We start from the raw sequence: 19,016 nt of genomic DNA on the forward strand, positions 1-19,016 counted from the left end.
ATGGCTTTCGTACATTCAACACATGTCAGCTAGTCTGGGACGGGGCGGACGCTGGGGTGACCTGGAGGTTTGCTGTGCCGCAATCTCTAGGAAATCACCAAGGGATTGCTATGGGGAGTGTAAACTAGCCCTACTCCAAAGCAACCCTCTAGTAGGCAAGTTGACTGCAGCCTTTTTAGAATCTAAGGATAGGTACAGCCTTGAGCCAGCACTGAACAACATCAAGCCAGCAACTGCAGGAAAGCTTCATTTGCAATTCAGACACAGGGTTCTACCACTTGCATCTTTTACACATACGCGGGAGGGGCTCGCAAACTTTAAGGTGGCCGGCATGTGACTGCCCCACAGAATCAGACCTCCATGTGTTTTTTAGTTGCCCCTGTTATCACAAAGCAAGAAAACGATGGTTGGTACAGATTTGTAGAAACCTAGGTACCAGGCACTGTTGTGAGGCTTTTATGACACTGAAACACGATTCTAGTATCCCAATAGTATACTCAGTAGCAGGCTTTTTATTTTCTATGAGGTGTACCCGAAGAGCACTTTTAAAATCATTTCAATAAGTAAGGCCGATAGCTCTGCACAAATGAAATGGGGTACATTCAAGGGTCTCTTAGTATCACTGCCTAATTGAGAATATCTTTATTGATGCACCCTACCTATATCTTGGATCCACTCTATATTGGCTAGATGTACTCAAGATCTGTATTTAGTAACTATGATCATGTTTTGAAAAATGGACCTGTTACTTATTTATTTAATTTGCTCAATGCACTTTCAAATGCCAGTACTGTCTCCATCCTTTATTAATGTATTGCTACATTTGACGCGACTGCCTTACTGGTGAAATAGCCTGAATAGATCGCACCATAAACTTGTGGTAGGCCATACTTATGTATAAACTTGTCTCGGGCCATTCTTACGTATGTTTTATCTATTTGTTTTAACTTATGTACCCAATCTTACTCTCAGTTTTAAATACATCTTTTTAAAGTAAATGAATTATATACAATTGTACGGCACGCCACGGAGGCCAACATTATGTAATAATTCCTTTATTGCTACCACTCAGCAGAAAGAATATAGAACCTCTAAGAACATTCCAACTTCAACAAAAGTCCATAACATCATATGCTCCTCCTTCTTGTATTGCTGCTGTTCAAAGAGATAAGTTATTTTTCTGTTGGATGTTTATTTGTAGATAATATGATGTTAAATGGCTTGGTAAATGAATATTAGAATTTAGTTTAAATATGCTATAAATATAAGGAAGTATTGGGAGTGTCTATTTTATTTTAAATGTTTACAAATATTGTTTTGGCTTAAACGTGTGATTTTTTTGTGACTATAATTAAAAGAATCATATTTAAATTAATGTTGAGAAGTTAAAAAAGCGTTGTTTTGAGGTTTATGCTGTAAGTAAATCTAGAGGAAGTTTTGCACTTTTTCATCCCGTACTAAATTAAATGATTTCGTAGTTAAACGAAGTATTTATTTGTTTAGAGTTACTGCTTGCAATCAGTAGTGATGATTGAGGTTTTAAAATGTAGGTTTGTCAAATAAATACGAGTTAATTGGAAACAGCTGTTATGCGCGTTGGGCGCGAGCGCATTTAAAAATGTAAGCGCGAGCTTTGCTCGAGCGCTTACCTTGACTAGGAGCCGTTTCATCTATCGGCTTCAGGGGTGGGTCACGCATTTAGAATAATGCTTGTGAGGAAAAAAGCATTTTGACTCATATGAGCCTCGGTAAAGACGTCTGTTGCTTAGCAAGACGTCACAAACAAATATCAGAGCATAGGGAGAGTCAAGTGTTTAGCATAGCGCGTGTGAGGAAGGAACCCGTTTGCCTCCAGTGAGCTCTGGTAGAGAAGTCGGTTGCTTAGCAACAACGTCACAAATCATCACAGAGAATATTTTCTAGTCAGCTTGTCGAGAGGGAGTTATTTCATAACGAGGGAAGTGTGTTTCTGACGCGTTTAGGATAAATTGAAGTGCAGTCAAGATTTAAGGTTTTGAATAGTGGAAATTCTTGTTTTAAGAGTTTGTTGTGAAATATTCTATAGAACAAGAATTTATTTAGGTTGTGAATACAATATAAAGTTAAATTATTTATTTTAGGTTTGAAGGTTGGTTTAAAAGATTTGTTTGATTAAAATGAAGCAAGGAGAAGGTTCTCTTGAGGAGACAATAAATAAAGCTATTGAGAAAATAACTGAAGTTTCTATAAGAATGGAAAAGAAGTTAGAATTGTTGGCTGCTTCTAAATCAGGAAGTCATGAGGAAGAACATTTTTATTCAGCTCATGAAAATGATTCTGCGCAAGGAATCAGTAAAAAGGCTTCATGGAAAAGGAAACATGTTCCTTCAAAAGAAGAACATGGAAAGAAATCCAGATCTACGATGGTGGAACATGTATGCTGTTCAGACAGGCAAGTATTGGAAACCTCAGGCTTTAAAGAGGGGCAAGTAAGAGGCCCAAGTGGTGAAGCCAGTAGAGGTTTGCGCGATCATAAGTATGTAGTGTGTGAGGATTCCTCTGAGAGTGCAGAGGTGGAGTTAAGTTGTAGTTCAGATTTTGAAACGGATGAGGAGATACAAGTTAAAAGAAATAAAAAGGATAATGCAAGATCTGAGAGTATTAAAGATCCATTGGGTGATAATATGTTTGACCCATTACTAATAAAACATCATTTTTCTCTGGAACGGACACCTTCTGATCATGTGGTAAAATATTTGGAATACTGGATCAGAAGGGAAATTCCAACAGAAGTTCGAGTTAGACTAAGATCCGAAAGCCCATGACCCAGTGTGGATAATAAGGTGTTGATGGCACCACAATTTGATTAGAAAATGATTGCTTTTATTGCAAAGGGGAGCCGTGATCCTAGGAAAGGAATTGATAGGGGGTTAAAATCTTGTCAGGACAGATTATTAGATATAGTTGGCCCAGTTTCAAAAATATTTAACATGGCTGAGGAGGCCTATGGTGGTAAAAGTAATATTGATGTTCAAGAACTTTGAGAATGGATTCTAAGGGTGGTATGTTTATTGGACCACACAAATACTGCTTTATCAATTGAGAGGAGTAAAAGTTTATTACTTAAAAACGACCCAAAGTTGGTGGACCTTGGGGTAAAATAGGAAGGACCCTTGGCTAAGGGTCTTCTTTTTGAAGATGAATTTATAAAAGATTTATCAAGGTATGTAGGGGCATTTAGCAGCCTACAGAAGTGTCAAAGAGATAAAGAAGGTTTTTAGTGAGCGTATTTTTGGCTCGGCCGGGAGAATGAGGAGCGGATTTCCTGGCAGAGGACAAGGAATCACTAGAGGCTCTTGTACATGAGGATTTGGAGGATGAGGCTACCAGGCTCAACAATACTTTCGAGGTGGATTTCTTCCACAATTAGAACGTGGGAGAGGAAGATACGATAGAGGAGAGAGATGAAGCAGAGGCTCAAGTGGTAAGTCAAGACCAGTACCCCGCAAATCAATAGTGATATCATAGACCTCAGTTCACAATCATGCAAAACATACAAAGCCAGGCTCACCGCCATCAAAGACATGAAAAACTTGCTTTGCTTATCTGAAAAATGGCTGGCAAAAATGGAGGCTCTTCAATCTTACTACCCTGAAAAGTACGGTAAATACTGCTCCACCCCCATGGCTCATGCAAATAGAATTTACCGTCCCAGAGAGCAACTTAATTATCTGTCTGACAACAAGATCTTATCTATTATGGCCAGATATGAACCCTCACCTACCTCTCAAACTAAGATAGAAGAAAACTATAATATTCAAACGATCTCAACGGATGCCTGTAGAGTTTCACAGACAAACACAAGAAGGGTCAATACTAACAATCTTAAGAAAATTTCATTAACGTCTTTAGAACCTCCGCCATCCGAGAACACTGAGCAGAAACATATTAGCTGCGCTCTACTTAACTGTCGCTCAGCGAATAAACATGCGGCGGACATAGCCGACCTCATACTCAGCCATGAAATTGACGTAATCATATTAACAGAAACATGGCTCTCTGACTCTTCTTCGCCCTGCATAAACCTCCTAGTCCCACCGACCTACCAGATTTTGAGACAGGATGGAGATATCAGAAAAGGTGGAGACATTGCTTGCGTACATAGATCTGACATTACCATCACAAAAATACAAGCTGATCCTCTAGAGTCCTGTGAATATTTAGGCATGTCTTTAAGATCAGCAGATAATCAATACTGCAACCTCCACGCACTATACCACCCACCAGGTACTAAGACCAAATTCATCGAACAATTGATTGATATCATTACTACTAACGCCAATAAGCAAACAAACAATATTTTTTTAGGAGACTTTAACATTCATTGGGATGATCAGGAGGATAATCAAATCACCCTGTTGAAAAATTTCCTGGACGACCAATCGTTAATCCAAGTATGCCATCTCCCTACCCACAACAAAGGGTCCATATTGGATTGGACAGTAGCTAAAGAAAAAGCCATTGAGAACATTGTAATCAACCCATGTGATTGGTCAGACCACCACATAATTACCTTTGAAATTCCCATCAGTAAATAAAAATCGTCCACACAAGCTACTAAACCCAAAAAGTGGACCAGGGACACTAGAGGAATTAATATGGAATACTTGGCCGCACGTTGCAAAACTGATCTGCAGCCACCCAAGAGCATGGTTGACGTCAACGACCTCACGCTGCACTATAACAAAATGATGTCCTGCATTATGGAGGACATAGCCCCACTAAAACTGAAAAGGCTCTCGGAGAAAGACAAAAATCCTTGGTTCAATGGTGCCCTTAATGAAGAAAGAAGGTCACTGAGACTAGCAGAACGGAAATGGCGTCAACACCCTTCTTCACCACATCTATCCTTACTGAGGCAATCCAGGAAAGCGTATAACAAAAGCATCATTAAATCTGAAAAAGAATTATTTAGGAAAGAATTGGATAGCGCAATAAATAGACCCAGGAAACTCTTCGATATTCTTAAAGAACAATCAAACAAGGCGACCAAAATGGCTCCAGTCATCTCCAAAACTAACCTAAATAGCTTAGACTTCTCGGTCTTCTTTTCAGACAAAGCTAACTCATTGGAGAAGGAACTCAAAAAAGCAGCAGAGGAAATTGAAATGGGAAAGAGCCAGGGAGATGTGGTACCTGAGCTACAGGAAACAGCCAAACCTAAAAACAATGCCAGGTGGTCATTCTTTAGACAGGTCAGTGAACTAGACATTTCAAAGATCATGGCCTTCTCGAAACCAAATAATCACTACAATGATCCCCTACCGGCGAAATGCTGGTCCTCCATAAATCATCTGCTAATCCCAACTTGGACTAAGATCATCAATTCCTCTCGATCACAAGGTCAAATACCTGCTTGCCTAAAAACAGGCCAAGTAACCCCTCTCCTAAAAAAACCGACTGAGAACCCCTTAGATCAGAACAATTACAGACCGGTAACCAACATCCCTATGTTGGCCAAAATTCTAGAAAAATGTGTACAACAACTGAGCTTACACATATCGAACTTCAACCTGCTAAACGACTGCAAATCCGGCTTTCTCCCAAACCATAGCACGGAAACTGCGATGCTACACATAGTTGATGACGCCTTACTGGCTCCTGACCAGAATGAAACATGTCTCTTTATACTGCTGGACCGGTCGTCTGCCTTCGACACGGTTAATCATGCCTATATACTCGAGCTCCTGAAAAACAGGATGGGTTTTGAAGATATGGTACTAACCTGGTTTAACTCCTTTCTGGAAAATAGATCACAAAAAGTCATTATCAACCAAACCCTTTCAAGCCCAACCAACAATAATATAGGAGTTCCGCAAGGATCAACGCTATCTCCGGCTCTTTTCAATCTGTACGTAGAACCTCTCACAGAAATTCTACAAAAAGACAACATTGCTTTCCATATGTATGCTGATGACACTCAGCTGTACATCAAGATCGCTTCAGAAGATGACAAAATCAATGAATCTAGCCTTAAAGAGAACCCTACTATGGTTATCCAAGAACCACCTAAAGCTAAACCCTCAGAAAACTGAATTCCTACTGATTACTCCACAGAAAAGTAAAAGAATGATTGCAGACTGGGCCAACCTCATCACTGCTCTAAATTGTAATCCGAAGATTGTGGAATCAACCAAATCTCTGGTTATCAATCTGGACAAAAATCTTAACATGTCAGCGCATATTAACACAATGGCAAAAAACGCTAGGTTCCACTTTAGCTACTTACGAAAGCTAAAACCTGTTCTAAATAAAGCTGACCTTAAAACAGCAGGTAAGACACTGGTCATCTCAAGGATTGAATATGATTGCACTACTCTAGCAGGGCTCCCCAAAATCTCAACAGCCCCACTGAAAGTATGCCTTAATGCAGCCACAAAATTGATAGCGGGATCAAAAAAACTCAACCATATCTCTCCGCATCTGAAAGCTCTCAACTGGCTCCCATTTGAAGCACAAATCCAGTTCAAACTAGCATGCATCACTCATAAAGCAGTGCACAACAAATCCCCAGTCTATCTTGCCCAGAAACTCACTCTGTCAGGAGGGTCTTGCGCATCCAGGAGCAAAGAGGACATTCTACTGAAACCAGCACGTTTCCATAAGAAAAAAACCTATGACCGAGCATTCTCAGGGGCAGCACTGAGAATTTGGAACGCCCTCCCCCCGGACATAAGAAGAATTCCATACATCTCAACATTCAAAAAGGAAGCAAAACTATTTTACATGAAGAAATTTCTTCCCTAATACCCTACTGCCGAACTTTGTAAGTGTCATGCTCCTTTGCTGCTCGAAGGCGAACTCAATCCCTCCTTGCAATCATGAGACCTGTTCAATCATGATGTGTTTTATGGCGCCAACTACAGGAACTGTATAATCTTTTTAGTGTCGAATTATGTGGTTTATTGCTAAAATAAGCTATCTGTGTGAATACTATATATTGGACTATGCTGTTTGCAATTCTAATTGTTTCAAACCAGTAATGACTCGGAATATGTATGATTTGGATTTTTATAAGGATCTGTAAAGCGCTCTGATACCCTGTTTCAGGGTCATGTTCGCGCTATAGAAAACACAAAAATAAAATAAAATAAAAACTAAGAAAAGGAGAGAGAGAAAGACAGTGTGAAGGGTTTATATGCAATATTTTTCTAGTGGAGAAAAAAGACAAAGGGGATATGCACGCTGTAATAAACCTACGACAATTGAACGATTGGGTGGTATATCACCATTTCAAAATAGAGGGAATACATCTATTGAAGGATGTGTTATTGAAGGGGGATTGGATGACAAGATTGGATCTAAAGGATGCTTATCTTACGATACCAATTTGGAGAGAACATCAAAGATCTTTGAGGTTTGTATGGAAAGATCAGATGTGGAAGTTTGTGTGTCTACCTTTCGGCCTGTCATCCGCACCGTGGTGCTTCACTAAGGTACTTTGCCCGGTAGTGGCTTTTCTGATAGAGAGGGATGTTCGAATGATAATATATTTAGACTATATTCTGATAATGAATCAGGACAAGGATACTCTTCTTTCTCATACAATGTTAGCGATAGAGTTGCTAGAGTCTCTAGGCTTTGCAGTCAATAGGAAGAAATTGCAAAGTGTTCCCAGTCAACAAACCCAATTCTTAGGTTTTGTGATCGATACGGTGGAAACAGTTTTGAAGCTTCCAAAGGAAAAACTAAAAAGAATGAGGAAGGAATTAAAAAATGTTTTGAAAATTAACAGCATCTCTTTAAGAATGTTGGCTCGCATATTAGGACTTCTTTCATCTACAATCCATGCGATTTCTCCAGGTCCTTTACATTACAGGGCTTTTCAGAGGTTGAAGGTTTTCCATTTAAGAAATGGTTTCAAATATTCAGAGAATGTATGTCTTTCGCAGGAAGCGAGACAGGAATTAGATTGGTGGATGAGGAATATGGCAGCGCGGAATGGGCGAGCAATATTTGGAGAAAATGCAGATCTAATTGTAGAATCATATGCAATTCTGGAAGGATGGGGTGCAAGATGGGGTTGGCTAAGTACTGGAGGTCGATGGATGAGTCAGGAAAGGAATTTACATATAAATTGTTTAGAATTATTAGCAGGATCTTTTGCAATAAAATGTTTTGGAGAACAAACTGCAAGATGTTCAGTCATCTTGAGGATGGACAATGTGTATGCAGTGAGTTATGTCAACAGGATGGGAGGTCCTTGGTCAAAAGGTTTAGCAGATATAGCGCATGTATTCTGGGAATATTGTTTGGAAAGGAATATTTATGTTCAGGCAGAACATATTTCAGGGAATTCCAATTCTGTAGCAGATTGGTTTTCAAGGAACTTTTACGATTCCTGCGATTGGATGTTAGACAGGATCGTTTTTATGAAATTGAACCAATTTTGGGGTCATTTTCAGATAGATCTTTTTGCGTACTGGATAAACACTCAGTTGGAGAGGTTTTTCAGTTGGCATCCAGATCCGGAGGCGATGGGAATAGATGCTTTTCTGAAGGATTGGAGGGGTCTACGTCCTTATGCTTTTCCACCTTTTTCAATGATAAGCAGAGTGACAGGGATGATCCGGAAATGGAAGGAAATATTGGTGTTGATAACTCAGTTTTGGAGTTCTCAAGCTTGGTACCCTATGTTGTTGGAGATGAGTGCCCAGTTCTTCTTCCCATGTTTCGAGGGATTTTGTGAGGTCCAATGGGAGAGACTCACAGTTGGTTGAATCAGGTCAGCTTCATCTGTTAGCATGGAAACTTTCAGTAGAGTCTGGAGTACACCAGGACTTTCATCTGAGGCATCAAAACTCATTGAGGAATCATGGTCTCATGGAACAAGAAAGGTATATAAATCAGCATGGAATAAATGAAATGGTTGGTGTGAGGAAAGGAATCTGGATCCCATATCAGCAGATGTGGTTTGAATTATTTGACAGATTTGTATAACAAAGGTTTGGCATATAGGTCTGTGAATTTACATAGGTCTGCTATTTCAGCAGGTCATGTTTTGGTGAACCGAATGACTGTTGAACAAGATATTATGGTTAAAAGACTATTGAGAAGTATAAGGTTGGCTAATCCTCCTGGTGCAAGGAATACTTCTCTTTGGGATGTGTCTGTTATTTTACATTTATTTGAGTCTTGGGTTGATAATAGATTTTTGGATTTAAAAGATTTATCTTACAAACTTACTATGTTGCTGTGCCTTCTTTCTTATAGAAGAGTTTCAGATGTTCGGGCACTAGATATAACAAGTAGATTTTTTACTCCTGAAGGAATTTGTTTTTATATTAAACAAAGAACAAAAACTAACTCTACTTCTGTTTTTTATCCTTATCTATTAGAGAAGGAAAAGCTTTGTGTGGCACGTTGTGTGAAGGAATACGACTGTAGAACGAGGCCTTTCAGACCTATTGGGGTGGTGGATCAATTACTCATTTCTTTCAAGTATCCATATAAAGCGGTTTCATCTGCCACTTTGTCAAGATGGGTGAAAACGTTAATGTGTAAAGCAGGCATAGATATACATAAATTTGCACGAATTTCGGGAGGCAGTCTACAGGATATTTTAAAGAGTGCAAATTGGTCAACAGATTCTGTCTTTAGGAAATTCTATTTTAAACCAATTGAAAGTGCTGCTCAATGTATCGTTGATATGCTTTGAATTTGCATAATGTTGGCCTCCGTGTCGTGCCATAAAATGTAGTTTTTCAGCCCACTAAGGCAGTGGAAAATCTACATTTTAGTTGTACATTTATGGTCAGATTGACCAAAATAAAGTTTTAAAAAGAAAGAAAGAAGAAAGAAAAAGGAAAACAGTGATCAATGTCCTGGTCTAAAATGTCAAAATAAAAGGAGTCCCTTTTGTGTCACACACACTCAACATGTATGCCATATTCTAATATCATATACTGATTCAGCGGATGCACCACCACACAAACTTACAATTCAGCTTTACCACTGAACACGGTTTTATATAAAAATGTCTACATTTATTAAACATTAATCAAGCCTTTATATGTCCTAAAATCAAATACCAGTTGAAAACATATTCCACATAATGTTATTCTAATTGGAATTACATATGATATACTTGTTGTGAAATCATAGAAGCATCATATCCATTTCCACCTTACAATAGTCCCTCTATAACAGTTTAAAACAATTACACAGTGACGAAATTACAATGCTTCTTTTACACAAAGAAAACACTAAATTCATTCAAAGTTGTTGACGCAACATTCAGTGGTATTAAAGTTGGTTCAGCCCACTTTCTTCACGACTTAATCCTATGAAACATATATTTTATCTTAAAGTCAAGGTTCTTGTTCCTGTAGCATTGCTTAATTTTTTGCATGCTTCACCCCCTTAGGTTATTTGTTGAGGGTATTCATTTATATTCCTCAAATGTAGTGTTAATTAATGCTCCAATTATAACCAGGTGTCTATGATTAGATCAAGGTCCCGGTTTTCTGAGCAATTATTGTCTTTTACCTTCTGTATGTCCACTTATCAAGGATGAACTGCAATGGATGGATCGGTCTTTCACCATCTCATTTTTAAAGTATTTGCAATGTACAGTGTTACTAACAGTCTGGGCCTTGATGACTTAATCAACCAATACAGTAAAGAGGCAGAGATGTGTTACAGGTATTAAACACTTAGAGGACCTGCGTCCGTTAGTTGTGTGTGCTTGGCTCGGGTCATTTTGCAAGCAGACCAGTTTGAGGACTGGGCACATTTTGATTTGTTTTCTATGTTTTCTTCACACTTTTGCATTGAAATGCTATATTTGAATCCCCTCTTTTCAATGATTCACTCTAAATATGTGGTGTAAAAGCCACCATTGGAATCTGTATTTTTTTTATTTATTTTATGCAGGACAGGAAACCCCCCTCGCCATCCTTTCGCACTTTGGGCTCACTCACTTCACTCGCTCATAATACTAGGGTACAACATTTTACGGACCACCACTTTGAAAATACACCAGCTGACACTGACTGCAGGAGGCCTTTTTGATAGTTTAGTTAAGATTCAAAATACAAGCCAGACCTTTTGCCTTTGCCAATTCTTCTTTCTTATGCTAACATTTTACACTTTGGACAAATGTTTCAGTTTCCTCACGAAAAAAGGTCAGAAATATGGGCTGAGTTCCAACCCGAAGCTGTGTTAGACTTCTTCAGCAGGCTTACATTGTGACGAGGCATTTTTTTTGGTCTTATTTTGATGAGCTTTTATTCTTTCCAGCCACGCTTGAAATGATTAATCTCGCTAGGCTCAACTAAAAGAAGACAAACAATAGGAAGAAAGAATTGCAAGCGGAGGCACGGGAGAACTTAGTACAAGCTGCAGAGACCAAGTACATTACATTGTTTTGGAGAACTACTAATGCCCCACTGTTCTCCAAGTTTTTCCTCATACCAGAGAAGGAGGGAAACGGATTACGACTCCTGTGGTAATTCCATCAACCATTATGGTTTTTACCTTGGAGGACGTAGTAAGGGCAATGAATAAAAGCCCAAAGGGGAAAGGCCAACACCCATCAACGAGTTCCCAATGGACAACTACAAGTCTAAAATTGCCCTTTGGGCCCCAATCATAACCAAGGCACTAAATGTGGCAGGAGCAGGACATATACACCCAGCTTGGGCCAACTCACTTATTATTAAAATTTCAAGAAGGGATAACGGAATGACTTGAAATGTTACCAGCCCATCTCCCTGCTTGACTCTTCAGTCAAGTTGTTTGGGAGGGTCTTGCTAGAAAGATTGGAACTTTGGGCTGAAGAAAATGAAATTTTAACAAATGCCCAATATGGGTTAAAGAAATGCCTGGGGACGGTTGAGCAAATGCTCAACCTAAACCTACTGTTTGGGAAATACAACTTGGCCACAGAGAGCTCCCTTCACATATTTTTATAGACTTAAGCTGTGCATTCAACCTGATTCATCTCAATAAAGAATTAGTATGCATGGAACATTTGGGGGTGCCCAAAGAAATGATTTCACTCCTTGCATACATGTGCCGTACCATAACCTAAAAAGTTTCCTTCAACATGAAGGGAGAATTAACTCCATCTTTCAATGTAGAGAGAGTGGTTTCACAGGGATGCATGTTGGCGCCCTTACGCATCTCCCTATATATAAATGAAGCAGACAAACTCCAGCCGGTGAGTGTAGATACCCCTAGAGTTGGTAAGAGGCAAATACCTATGCTTTGTATATGCCGACAATGAGGCCATCATGGTGTTAATCCCAAAAAGCATTTAAAACTTGATCAACTCTTTACTGACAACATGGTAGGGAAAGATCTGAAAATTAATTAGCGAAAACTTTTACCATGTATTGTGGCTAAACAGGGGAAAGGGCTTATACTTTTTACATCAAGGGAAATAAAATACAAAGTAAAAAAACGTTTAATTATCCAGGAATACAGTTGTCTTCAAAAGGGGACTGGAAGCCTCACAGAGAAACATGCATTTCTAACACGTCTAGACATAATTAAGGAATACTTAGGCTTGCATCCAAGCTAGGTTCTAAGCCAATCACAGAGCTGCAAATCCTATAGGATGCTAAACCGGTCTCAGCTGTAGCATATGGAGCTGGAATTTGGGATGTGTGGGATAACAGACCAATACAAACACAGGAACACACGTTCCTTAGAAGACACCTAGTGGCATCTCAATCAATACCGGACACCATCATTCATAGTGAGGTGGAAGTTGGATTTATACTAAACACATTAGAAACCAAACCCCTTTTGCTATGGCATTCTGTATGGTCCAAAGAAGAGACACATTTTACTAGATTTATTATACAAGACTGTCTAGGACTTGACCATGCATGTAAAGTCCCCTGGCTAAGGCGTATCAAGAAAACTACGAGGGGGCTTGGAGAGACAAAAGGGCATCCCTCGGAATACCTGGAGGACATAATTGGTCACTCCAAAAGGGCCCTTAAGGGGTGTATACTTAATATTTTCCAAGGGAAAAGGATCCTGTCTGATCACCATAAGGCATCTGTGGGAAGGGATTTGGCATTGAAAGACCAGTCTGGATGTAAATCATACATTAATCTTACCCATAATATCTACCACAGATATCCCTTAACACATTTTTGTTTCTTCATTATTCATCGCAAGGTTTCGTTTCCAAAGAAGGAAGGCTGGGACCCTTTGACCCGAAAATGCCACTGCAATGATAGATCTTCGAAGTCAACCCAGCACATAGCACTTTTCTGCAGAATTTACCTGGCACATAGAAAGCAATATCTAAAACCTCTTTTTTTTTTTAAAAAAAAAAGAAAGAATGATTAACCAGGCTTTCAGTATTTGTACAACTTAAAGGGTGTGGCAGTTTGCTATCATGTAGCCATGTTTTTTTCAAAAGTGCTTCGTACTAGTGAAACACTGATCAGCTCAGAAAACAAAACAACCTAAAGGTTTTACTGTATCAAATAAAATATGTTGTAGCGGTTGTACCATCATAATTAATTGTGTCTAGCATTTTACAACATAAAAAGAACAATTTTTTTATATGAAATTTGTTTTGTCTAGTGTTTTACAACCTGAATATAGGCTTATTTAAACATGATTTTTTTCCTGTATATTTTTATAATCAACATTTTTAAATTGAAAATACTGATGTGATACTTTTATGGTTTATTTTGTTATAAACAAAATAAAGTTTATGCAATGATATAATGAATCATGCCACTATGGAACGCTGGAATTAGAGATCTTTCCCTCAAAGTCTATTGCCATTTGTGTCATGTAGTTTTCAGGACGTTTAAATGCCTCCTTACAAATCTCCATTTAGTACTTTTACATGCCTGGTTTCTAGGTGCTGTCTTTTGAGTCCCAACCTTTCTAATTTATATGGTGCCCCATTTGTCAACTGTATTTGCTCTTTTGGCTACAGCTGCCACAGTTATGTTGAGGATACTCAAATTGTGTTTAATCTTGAAACCGATAATGAGGTGGATACGGAGTACGTTCACAGTTGCTTCAATGCAATGGATGAAAGGATGCAAGATGATTTCCTTAAGCTACATAAGGGCACCAAAGAAGTGCTATTCATTTTGGTTCGCTTTCCATTGGGCCTTACAACTGGTGGCCACGCTCAGGTGGATAAGACCTGTGGCTAGAGAAGAAATTAGTGGTCTGTGATGTGCCTTAGGTCTCCTCATATTATCCATGTTATAAATACCTGTGTCTCCCTCCCTGGGTTTTCAGAGAAATGTTCTTCCTTTTCTTCCTTTAGTATATAAATGTTATTCCCACCTATGAGGATGCTAGAGTATTTGTTCAATCATTCACAAGAATGTAATATATGACAACTAGCTAATATTTGGTTTTCCTAATTTCTTTGTAAATTGTGCTCAAGCTCCAGTCTTTGTGTCAAACTCCACTAGCTCCTAGTTGAATGATGGAAGATTTAAAATGGTCTGTTAGCCTCGGTCCTTTGTTTCGGCATCAGAGAGTACACTACTAAACTTTGTAGTGGTCTATGAGATCCTCCATTAAATTCCAGGTGGTAATACCTTCTATTATAGTCTCCTAGATCGGTGGCTGCTCTTCTTTGTAGTCACGGAAAAATTGTGGAATGCCATCCAGCTTCATAGACAGTCTGCATCCATTCATTTAGCATTCTGGAAACTCTTGCAAACATGGCTATATGATATATAAGTCTTTCCATTGTGTTCTTGTCCTGGGCCTTTTAAGCACCAGGAGTCTGGCGGTTATCAATGCACTTAGACATATAGTATTCATCGTCGTCAGTCACTCACTTTATATTTGAATTCATTATAACACTAGCTGGCTACAATCACAAGATCCACATTTAGGATACTCTTAACAGCATATTTGGTAGTTTCATTGACAGCTAGGCTGCATGTTATTGGCAAAACTTCAAAATGATCAACCTTAAATCAATATAAGATATATTTTGCAAGCTTAACTTGGTGGCTGATCCTTCTTTGCTATTAAACATATATTTCAAGTCTTTGACAAAATGACAAGGTATTGGGAGCTTCTAAAAAATGGCTCTTAAAACTGCAGTTTTAAAAAAAATGTATTTAGTAGATTTAGTACACAGAAACCACCTTTTACTTTCAGGTAGGTTTTGTTTCACTGAAAACATGCATGAGGTAAGTTAATATAGCATCAGTAAGAGAGCATAACAGGTAGCAACAAATAGCGAAATATTATGTAGAATGGCTGAGTGGAGAATAGAACATACCAGAGTAGTGGTCACCATTTCTTCAAACCACTTGGATTGTGCTTGATTATAGAGGTCCACGCAGCGCATAAGGTCATCCCCTACAAACAATATTAAAGAGAAAAGCAACTTCTCAGTTCTCTTAAACACACTGAAACCTTAAAAGGAATACAGTCAACACAATTAAAAGTTCAGAATATACATGCAGCATAACAGAATTCTATGTTCATTTTAGGAAATTCGAGAGGGGCACATTCAATAGTGAATATCATTTAGGGTACAGGTCTCTGTACAAAGAAAACCAAAGCTGCTGCAGTGGGAGACCAGAGGGGAGACAAGATGAGCTGAAAACTCTTACCAAATTCAGGATCTGGTGAATTATAGGGTTTTGTAGAAGCAAATCCTGCAATTCACAAAATCTTAGGCTTTGCAAATGTAAAACCAGAGGTCGCAATGTACAAAAGGTACCTTGGGAGTCACACATGCTTTTGCAGTGCACTTGCAGTGTAAAACTGTAGTTTGCACATTTCAAATTCCTGTGATTTGAAAGGAGTGGATACAAAAGAGGAATCCTCTCTCCTTATAAGGTTACAATAAATGTTGTAATGCTTTGCAACCAGAGCAACATGCTCACTCCTCAAAGAGGGTGGTACAGTACTTTCAGTTTTTATTATTTTGATTACTGACCCTGTTGGACTTGTCTCTTTTTGCAGGGTTATCCCCAAACATTTTGCTTCTTTCTACTATTTTATCCTGACCAGTTGCTGACTATAGTACTCTGGGCACTTTACAACTGTTAATCAGTGCTAAAGTGCTTATGCTCTCTGTGTAGATTGTTGTTACAATAGGTTCTTCCCGATTTGCACATTTTATTTACTAGTAAGTCCCTAGTAAAGTTCGCCAGAGCCTGTAAATGAAATGCTACTAGTGGGCCTGCAGCAATGATTGTGCCACCCACATGAGTAGCCCTGGAAAGGTATCTCTGACCTTCTACTGCAGTGTCTGCCTGCAGTTGTTAACTGCCATATCGACTTGGCAAGTGCACCAATTTGCCAGGCCCTAACCTCAGTAGGCCCAAGGTACCCTCGTGGGCAGAGTGCAGTGTATGTGAAAGGTAGGGAATGTACAGGTGTGTGAAATGTCCGGATATTGAAATATGTCAATTTCGTTTTTTACTATTGAAAGGCTATCTTGCCCCAGCGGATAGAATGGGAATTGCTTTGTAACATCTTACAGGTATAATTTTTCATTGGGGCAAGATAGAGAAATAAAGTTTAGGCTGTCTGAACTTAGAATTTAAGGACATATTTTAGTAAACATGGTTTTTAAATTGTGTGTTTGAATATGCCACTTTTTTAAAGTAAAGGTGGTGGCTAGCCTGCTAAACTGCCTGCTAGACTCAGGCATGCACTACTATAAATGATTTACAATCTGCTAATTATAATTTGAACATAAACTTAAAACACGATTAACATTCAGTTCCTTTTATTATTTAAGAAAGAATTGACTTACTTAGTGCTCAATTCGAAAAATATCTTTTCCTTGATATTTACAGAAAACATTGGTATGCGTAATTTTCAAATAAACCTAAAAACGAAATACAATTTAATTCTTTAAACAATGCAGATGTTGATAGCCCAATGCATTTCGGGACTTGTCATTGGCCCTTCATCAGGGAAAACACTGTACAGTTTGTAAATCATTTATGGTGGTGCATGCCGGAGTCTAGCAGGCAGTTTAGCAGGCTAGACACCACATTAAATTAAACCAGAGTGCTTAGGTACACTCAGTCAGACACAGCACACTGATCAAACAATAGAGTTGAACTAGGACCTAAAAAGTTTAAACCCTCAGAGTGCATAGACCACTTACTTACTACTTTTTGAAAGTAGACATGTTCTTATCTAAGCATTCTGTGTGCCTCGGACTATTTGTGTATTGACTGTCTGGTTTTGGAGTAACAGGGGATGGGGATGCGCATTCACTGTAGACAGCCACTGGGGGTGGAGGTGTGCTTGGCCCTTTCCTGAAGACTCAGAGCTGAGCTGAATAGACCTTGGCTGAATTTAGGGTAGTGGGAGGAGATTTCCTTGCACCTGAATAGGGCTCCACTCCCTTGCACAATGCTGCCTCCACCCACTGTGGTCATACTTCACCAGTGAGGTCATTACTGGTTTGACTGGGCTCAGAGACCCTTGCACAAAGAGAACAGAGATACTTTGGGGTATTAGTATTAGACCTAACCCCCCAGAACTTTAGATTACTTCTGGACTTAAGAGGAACCTCTGCCAAGGAGAAAAGCTGAAGAGCAGTGAGGAGAAGTCCTCCCCTTTGCTGTGTGCTACGTGGGGTTCCCCTACAGTTGCTGCTTCTGACAGGGAGGGGACAAAGACTGGAACTTTGCTTTGAACCTGCTTGTAGAAGATCTCTAAGGGCCTGTGTTTGCTGGCCTTCTGTTCTGAAGTCTCAGGGTCACAAAGACTGGACTCTATTGCTCAGAGTTCTGACCTGTCAGGAGGTGTTTATTCCAGTTTTGGGCCTCTGGAGGTTGCTCTTGCTGTTGAGAGCTGGAAGCAACTTGAAATAAGTAGGAAAAACCTGTTTCCGATGCCATTAGTGATGCCGCTGTGATGCCATGACCTGCACTGATGTCCGGGGCACCGCTCGTTAAGTAAATGACGTATGGCCTGGCCTGCATCGCAGCTCCGATGCTGTTCAACGCCAGCCGGTGCCTGCAGTTATCGGCCGTGTCTGACACCAGCGCTTCCTCAGACTCAGTCATCACCAGTGCCTGCATCCTGTTATAGTGAGGTCAATAACAATTTAGGGTGACCCCACAAACTCATCGACTTTGCATCGTCACTGGAACCAATGCCTCACCGTGGACACAATCGTCTTCCCCTGTCCTGGACACGACACAACGCCTCCTCATGGAATTGATGCCTCGTCTCCCCCGTGGCAGCCACGGAGCCGGCCTCGACCTCAGCACCAGCCCTTACCTCCACGATGCCATGCATCATCATAGACTTCATTTCCAAGGTACTGTTTGTTTGAGGGTCCATGTGACTCCATGCCTACACCGCACCCCTCACTGTCGGCGCTGTACTTTGGATTTATTGCTGTCAAGACATCACATTAGCCCCAGGTGGGACTATTTGTTTTCTACAACCTTTATTTTTGCAATAATTGTTCTAAAGTCATATTCTTATTACTTGTATGTTGGATTTTTGTCGTTTTGGTCTGGTTGACTTTAGATAAAAGTACTGATATTTTCTAAACTGGTGTGGTGTCCATTTGTGGTGCTATCATTGAATTACTGTGTGTTTTGAGTACAAATACTTTAAATACTTTACACATTGCCTTTGGGATAAGTCTGTCTGCTCATGCCAAGCTATGCAGGGGGAGAGCAGGCGTTACCTAAAGTGTGTATCCCCCTTACCCTGACTAGAAACAAGGGTCTCTATTTGGACAAAGGTACCTACCTCAGCCAACTATAGACTTCCATTTCTAACAGCCCCTGTCCCTTTGAGTGTTGGAAGGAACTTGACAATCTCAGCCACTCATAATCACAATGGCCAGCTCATCGTTTTTGTTTTTCTCTTTACTCTACTCTAGTCAGACATTAGTCATAGGCACATTAGTCTTGTTTATGTTGCAACAGTAGATGTTCAATCAGAAATATCGGACCAGTTCCACTCCAGATGAAACCACAAGCAACCTCAGACCGGTTTCAGCCTTTTGGGCCATGTTGTCGAGTTGTTGTCTA

General features: G+C 39.6%; 1 protein-coding gene across 2 annotated transcripts in view; it reads right to left on the bottom strand.

Annotated features, from left to right (window-relative positions):
- Window positions 1–19,016, bottom strand: part of GAS7 (growth arrest specific 7) — a 1,296,657-nt gene that overhangs the window by 75,389 nt on the left and 1,202,252 nt on the right. For both annotated transcript variants that reach the window (XM_086930551.1, XM_086930552.1), the window contains exon 12: window positions 15,272–15,351. In XM_086930551.1, coding sequence (XP_086786677.1) covers window positions 15,272–15,351 — 80 coding nt within the window. The remainder of the gene's footprint in view (window positions 1–15,271; window positions 15,352–19,016) is intronic.

This window comes from Lissotriton vulgaris, chromosome 7 (assembly GCF_964263255.1).
Source record: "Lissotriton vulgaris chromosome 7, aLisVul1.2, whole genome shotgun sequence".
Taxonomy (NCBI): Eukaryota; Metazoa; Chordata; class Amphibia; order Caudata; family Salamandridae; genus Lissotriton; species Lissotriton vulgaris.